General features: G+C 36.6%; 1 protein-coding gene across 4 annotated transcripts in view; it reads left to right on the top strand.

Annotated features, from left to right (window-relative positions):
• LOC124161497 (protein FAM13A) overlaps positions 1 to 6341 on the top strand; it is a 395360-nt gene extending 389019 nt beyond the window's left edge. For all 4 annotated transcript variants that reach the window (XM_046537832.1, XM_046537830.1, XM_046537831.1 and 1 more), the window contains 5 exons: positions 247 to 386; positions 484 to 617; positions 871 to 1086; positions 1846 to 2087; positions 3049 to 6341. In XM_046537832.1, coding sequence (XP_046393788.1) covers positions 247 to 386; positions 484 to 617; positions 871 to 1086; positions 1846 to 2087; positions 3049 to 3295 — 979 coding nt within the window. In that variant the 3' untranslated portion in view covers positions 3296 to 6341. The remainder of the gene's footprint in view (positions 1 to 246; positions 387 to 483; positions 618 to 870; positions 1087 to 1845; positions 2088 to 3048) is intronic.
• Positions 6342 to 7372: the final 1031 nt, after the last annotated feature.

Genomic DNA, 7372 nt, shown 5'->3' on the forward strand with positions numbered 1-7372 from the left:
AGTTCATTCAAATGAATATTGTGGGATATAAATATATTTACAAATGATATGAGAACCATAATGAATGAGCATAAAAATTTTACATTTTCTGTTGATAGTTTTCAGAATTAGTCAGTTTTGATGGCAGTAAATTGTCAAAAATAGGACCCCTTGAGTATTTAAATTTGGTTTCCCTTAGATATTTCTGTTAATGTATACCTTTCTTTCTTTCTGCTATGTATATCTTATGTAATATCTTTTTTTCAGTCTGAAAAAGAAAATTAAGCGTTATGAGGAGGAGTTTGAAAACCAATTTGGTTATCGTCCTTCTCATGCTGATAAGCTGGCGAACCGAGATGTTAAAAAATGGATTGCTGAGCTGGGAAAACTTAGGAAGGACCTGAAACGTGAGTATAAATTTTTTGGTCTTGATTTCAATCGATTTATTGATGATTTGGGTATGAGTGGCAAACTGTAAATGGCATGATTTTCTATCACTTTTAGAAATGAAGGAAGATCCTCACAGTCCAATGCTGGCATCTGCTAAAACCCTTGGTATCTCATTTCCCATTCCGGTGCAGAAAGATGGAGAGGGCAAAACTCAGAAGATGGAAGAAACACTCAATGACGTGCAGAAGGTAATTTCATTTATAAAAGTAACCCTATTAACTGAAAAATATTAATTGACGTATATATAACTTGACAAATTGGTTTGTATCAGTGGTTATTTTACCTGTTACACCATCAGTGTCCAAATTTGTGTTGGACACTGTTTTGGTTAATTTTTCACAGAGGGTGTATATTTGCACTCATGTGTAATTATGTACGAAATCATTTGTTTCATGTAGTGTTTATGTGATATTGACTGTATTTGTTTGTGCGCTTTTGCAGAGATTGTCAGAGAAACGTTCAGCAGCTGGACGCCCTGAGGAGCTTGAATCATTGTCAAGGGAGCAGTTGCAAGAGGAGAAGCTGGCGCTCCAGAAAGCGTTACTTCATCTCGAGAGCCTCCACGGTCGTCCGTCGTCGAGGGAGGAGAGGGATCTCGTGAGGCCTCTTTATGATCGGTACAGGATGCTCAAGAGGATGGTCATCCGATCAGGCCCGGTAAGTTTCTTCTTAGCTTGATAATTCCTATCAATTAATCGGATTTAAATGTTCCCACATTAGTTCCTGTTTCATGAAATCCAAAAATGTAACATTTAATTTTTCTTCTTACTTTTGAATTATCTGTAATAATGATAACGAATTTAAAATTACTCACAATTTTCCACAAATACTTAAATTTCCCTTCACAATAAGTTTCAGTACATTTTGTATTATCTTCAGGTATTGAAGTATTCTGTTTCGAGGTTAATACTAAGTGTGTTAAAACTGGTTGTGAAGTGAAATTTAAATATATTTGGAAAATTGCCTGTCACACTTAATTTCTTATTATGTTTCTGCAATGTATTTAATATTTCCCCAGATTATGCCTGGAAAACTCTCTATAATCTTTAATGATGTGTTTTCCAATGTGTCATGTTACAATCCTGCCAGTTCTATAAATTAATTGGTAGTTGCTTGTGCTTGTTTTACGATAATATCATGATCATCTTTCTTTTGTAATAACCCCAGAAAAACAGTGTAGTGAAATTGATGTGTCAAGTATGCTTCTTGATTAGGTAAAATTGATCGTATTAAATTAAGATGGTATGGACACATGTCAGTTAAATATGTCTTATTGGACAAATGAAATACTTTCGTACCTCATTTTTCTCTTCTTTGATGAATTTTAGAAGCTCATTGTAAAATATTTCAAACCACATTTATTTTGGTCACTTTGTTGGAGAAGACTAATGTGTAAATTACTTTTGTCTCGTCCAGTCTAAATTGAAGGACAGCGTGACTGAACTAGCCACCATTCATGAGCACGAGGCAATGGACTTCACACCTCAATCTCAGTCTGAAGATGCTGCTGATGAAGTACGAGTTCCTGGTCTTAAAGAAGACAGTCTTCCGGCAGTGGGACTGGTTCCATCTGCTGCCTCTGGAATCTCCTCGGAGTTGGACAAAGTGGAAGACAGAAAAGTTCCTGACATCGGGGAGAACCTTCATGCACTGCCACTGTAAGTCATATTTTTTTCCTTCGCTTTTGCACTGTACTGCTCAGGTGGTAACTTGTGGTTGGGATCTTTGGGGGTTTAAGTCTTACCCAAAAATGTGGCCGCTGATTTTGCATGTTACAGTGTTTCTGTCCTTGACGATCAGGTTATAATCCTGAGCATTCTGGAAATTATTCACTGTTTGTGGGGAAATCCTCTCAAGTAAAGTTCTCTGTCTGTTCTGATGGTATCGCTGGACTTAAATGCTGAGAGTGTATTGTATTCATTGCTATCAAAAAAACTGCTATTCAGTATGGTTATAGAATGACTTCATTCATACCTATTCCAATGTGTGGACCACTGGCCATTATAATGGTCAATTGCCATGGTTGCTTTTGCATATGAGTAATCACTTTCTCTGCTCCATGTTTGGGACCTTCAGTTAACACATTCTTCTTCGGTGCATAGTCCGTCCCAATTCCGTTCCAATTTTGGATTCGTTTCAGACTTGAAATAAATTGTACTTGATTTTCACTGGAGTTGGTGACCATCTAAAGAAAATCGTTGCATTATTCTTTTCGCATGATGTTTACCCATTCCTATTGGAACAGTAAATTTGGTTTTGCTTGTGGTTGCTTGAGTTGCACTTATGATGGCATCAGGATTCTCCATCTTTTTCCCTTCGCACCTATCCCTGTCTCCTGAGGCATCGGTGGACTCCTTCTTGGGGCAGTGCCTTTGTCCCTTTTCGTTCCCTGCACCCTCCTCCTGGGGTCTGGTAATAACAGTCACAGACTTAAAAACATAAAACCCTTTATGCCTCCCCTGAGTTTCCTTTACCATTGAAGTTAGAGATGAGAATCCCGCATTGAAAGTCTAAATGCTCTATTAGCTTATCCTTGCATTATGTCAGCCATTGATTGCTTGTCCTGCTAGCCAACAAACTCGTGCATCGTGATAATTTCCTTCTCATCTCTAATTCCAGGATTGAGTTGCTAAGTGCGCAACGGGAAGCAAGAGAGGAGAAAAAGCGACTGAGGCGAGCACTGAGGGAGTTTGAGGAAGAGTTTGCGCTCTTGTCCGGCCGACGTGCGACCAAGGACGAGCGCCCACCTGCCCTCGAGCAAACGGCAGTCCTGTACAAGCGGACGAGAGCCAAGCTGAGGCTGCTCGAGGCGCTGGTGGCCAAACACACGGGCGGAATCCCTTGCGCGTTGCCTCTTGACGCGTAGTCTTGCAGTCCCTTCGTTCGGAGGCTCTCAGCATGGGTGCCAAGCACCGGAAGACTCTTCGGAATGAGGTAGCTGCTCTTTAATATTCAAGCTCCTCCCAGCCCCGGAAGTTAAACCCGTGGGACTTTTATTGGTGGGCGCAGCTGTGCTGTTGGCATGTCATCTAATGATACTTAGCGTCTGACAGTGCAGCATTTCATACCATCATGGAACGGGAAAAGAGGGAGGATTTTGCTCCTTATTGACCACCTTTTTGGTTAATTTTTCTCTCCTTTTGTTGGAGCAAGAGATATGCTATGCATATTTTTGGGACTACAGGGGTCCTTGTTGTTTTTGTGTATTTGCCGTGAGTGCAACATCTTTTTTCAGTTGATTGCCCTCACTGTGCAGAGAGATTATTTAAAACTTGTTTTAAATGTTTTTTTTTAAGTGAGTGAGGTGAAAAGTACTTAAAATATAAATATATAAGTAAATATATATATCTATATAAATATATATATACATAATTATTAAAGAGAAAATAAACAAGGAAGCAGATAAATCTGAAACTGCTGAACAATTCATGGCTCTTTTAAAGAAATAATGATCTTTTAAAATGGAAGCCTTTCTTCCGATGAAAAGCATATTGCCTAAGGTGGGGCAAATTTCCCTGGAATAATTTTGTAAAAATGGAGAATGCTCATGCACCATTTTTTCTACAATTTTATTACTTTTTGAGGAATTCCCATTAGGGGCAAAAATTTTATGAAATTGTTGCCATGTTTAGAAAGTTTCTTACTTCCTTGGAGACTGAGTAAGGAGTACAATTATCATACCAAAAGAATGTAATTACCAAAGTAATGTTAAAAAAGGCCATCTCTTTTTGTTGATCATATTTTTGAGTGGCAAAGTATTGGATTATAATTCTTATTTGGAGGAAGATTTAATTTTTCTACTCTTTTCATCATAATTTTTGTGCCAAAGTGAAATCATGCATACAAGTAGATTTGCTACGAGGAAAAAATTTTGCATACTACTAAATTTGTGGAGTTTTCATAAATTCTCCTTTTGAGCATGTAAAGCTTCATTTCATTCATAGGCCTATTCAAATCCATTTGTCAGCCATTATAAATTTTTGGGCCCCTGTTTCAATTCATATATTATGGTATGATACTATGAATTGTCTTGAGATTTATCAAAAAATAGATTTTTAACGTAAACATTCTGGTCAGCAGCAATTCGTTTTTGCTGGAAATGTTTTAGTGATTTGAAAGACAAAAAGAAATTTTTAATGAATTTCCTGAAAATACGTTTTAAAATTGTTTGTGACTCCATGAGCATATTGATATGTATGTATTAAATAGTGTATTTAATTGTTAATAAGTAGAGTATCAGTGTAATGATTGCCCTGTATTATTCTGACATCAATGTACAATTATTAGGCAAAGGTGATGCTAGCTACTAGTTGTCTTATCTGTGTGAATGACTTTAGTGTTGAAAAAACCAATTGCAACTAAGTGTCCAAAGTGATCAAAGCATATTTTGTGTTCCTAGATTATTGTTAACTGCAAAGCACCCAGATTTATTATTTACTCACTGTGTGAATGTCCTGCCCTCAGGTTGTATCACTAATTCATAGGTATAGACAAGAAGTCTGTGATAATTCTCTAGGTAATGGGAGTGTAACTATATTTTGTTTGATATATACTGTCATACATATATTAGTAGACTGTAATATTGTGTATAGGTCAGAGTTATTCTGCAGTCTACATAAATATATTATATATATTATTAGCTTTTGATCTGATATTTGTATGTTACTGTGTGCTCTTTGTGCGTGGATGCGTGAGGGAATAGGTTACTTTAATACTAAAACGAGGGCTATGCACAGGATTTTCTCCTGAATGGGTGATTGATCATTGCTACACTTTAAATCGTTAGTTAAACCCCTTATAGTCGAGGGGAGCGGGGGGAGCGAGACAGGAGGGTTGTGTTGCGTGTGAATGATGATTGTTTTGCAAAAAGGCTGTCAAGTATCTCACGTACCCATGCATATTATGCACCATCTGTGAATGTGTGTGCAAAACTCTTTTATGTTTTACTTTCAAACTGTACCGCAAGGGCAGTTGTGAGGATGACGATAGAGAGAGCGAAGAGGGAAAGTGTGCAGTAGATGTTTTAAGCCCATTTCTGTGAAATGAAGACTTAAATGACATGCTGAGATGATTGCCAAGGAAACCCTTGGTTGTTTTTTTTTGAACTGAGTTTATAAAATAGCAGTATTTATCTTTGTCATGATAATTTTTGGTAAAAAAGGCACATTTGTAAAATGAGTATTGTATTTACCTTGTTCTCGAACAATTATAACTTGTTTACTTTTCTCCCTGTTTTTACAAATGTTAAGCTTGGATGCCAATTTTTATATAAATGTAACAATATTCTCACTTTGTAAGCTTATGAGGTGACATGAAAGATTGCTACTACGATAACCGTGAGACAGTTGAACTTTTTCTGGTATTCATCATCAGTATTGGGTTTCTGCTTGTGGAATTGCATGTTGAATCTACAGTGATCAGACTTTTCCATATTGCTGATTTTTATTTTGCCCAGCTGTAAAAACAAACCTCATGGTTGAATAACATGGTGTACTGTTTGCTACAAATTGCCTCTTTATAATTACTTCTCAAACCCATTGCCTTCCCATAGAGAGATGATGGGTCTGCAACCTCAGTGCTGTATTCAAATTGTTTCAAGGTTATGCTTTATAGTCTGCCAGAGTGATGTGTAATGGAATTTATTTATGTCGTGAAGAGCATTTATGAATTGTACTGGGCTGAAGGGAGTGGTCCTTTGTATCAGTACCTGAAGTTGATGATGGTTGTATGGAGTGGTGATGGCGCAAGATACAAAATATTTAGTTCCCATTGGAGTGGTAAATGGGTGAAGAGGCAACTAGTGAGACATATTTTTATGGCTGTAGTTTTACAATGCAGTTGATTTTATTTCAACCTTCTGGCTTCATTTTGCATAAGGGGAAAGTGAAATACATATTGCACTAAGCATTCAATTTTTCTTTTTATTTTTCGTAAACCCTATAACCCTGCTAGAAATAATTAATGCCGATTTGCAAAATCATAGCTGCTTTGTTTTGCTGAAAGAAATTTGCAATTTTGCTTGCTTTCAGATTATACCACTATCTTTTTACTTGACTCAGGATTCACAAAATCTTACCTGAGGAGCATGAGGCTTTTATCACTCGTTTATAGACGATTTTCGGAATTTGTCGGACACATCTTGCATTCGAGCGATAACAAATTCTTTGGATATTGAATGGCTGAATCTAATTATGACTTTTGCTTAACTAGATTACATAGTAACAAGACATTTTTTTTGCCTTTTAGATGCCATCTGGCAATGGCTCTTCACATCATTAGTTATTTTATGGTTTTATAAGTTATTGTAGAGTCACTTTAATTTTATATACATATATCATCACTATTTAAAAATTCATTTTAAACTGGCAAAAACTTGCTTAATTGTTTTACATGGCAATGCCATCCATGCCATTATGCATGCACAAATTAGGTAGCAAATATAATCACCATTTCACTTGACTTAAAGATGTCATAATTATGATTATCCTGTGTCAACATAAACAATGAAATTACTGTTGCAATCAAATTGCTGTTCAAGAATCGAAATAGAATATAAGAAACTGGCCGAAAAATTGCTTCATTAAAGGTAAGTAGTGAGTTAATAAAGTGAGAAAGGATAGGGATGAAGTCTTTATAGATAACATAGATATAATTCTTTTTATTGAATGAATAAAACGACAGGAGTGAGCCGAAGGAGAGAGAGATATAAATAAAAGGATGAGGTTAAACAGTGCATGGCCAATAAAGGTTACAATGCAAATATGTAGTAGAATAATGATCAGATGTAATTAAATATACCATTAACACTAGGAGGACGGAAGTTCCGCGCTACCTAACTCACACTACACACTAACCCACAAGCTACCTAAAAGGCATGTGGCAGGGGGTGTTAGGTCACCAGCCATTTGCACTGCTATGCTATCCATCATATCAACTCCCACTT

Source organism: Ischnura elegans, chromosome 6, assembly GCF_921293095.1.
Source record: "Ischnura elegans chromosome 6, ioIscEleg1.1, whole genome shotgun sequence".
NCBI lineage: Eukaryota > Metazoa > Arthropoda > Insecta > Odonata > Coenagrionidae > Ischnura > Ischnura elegans.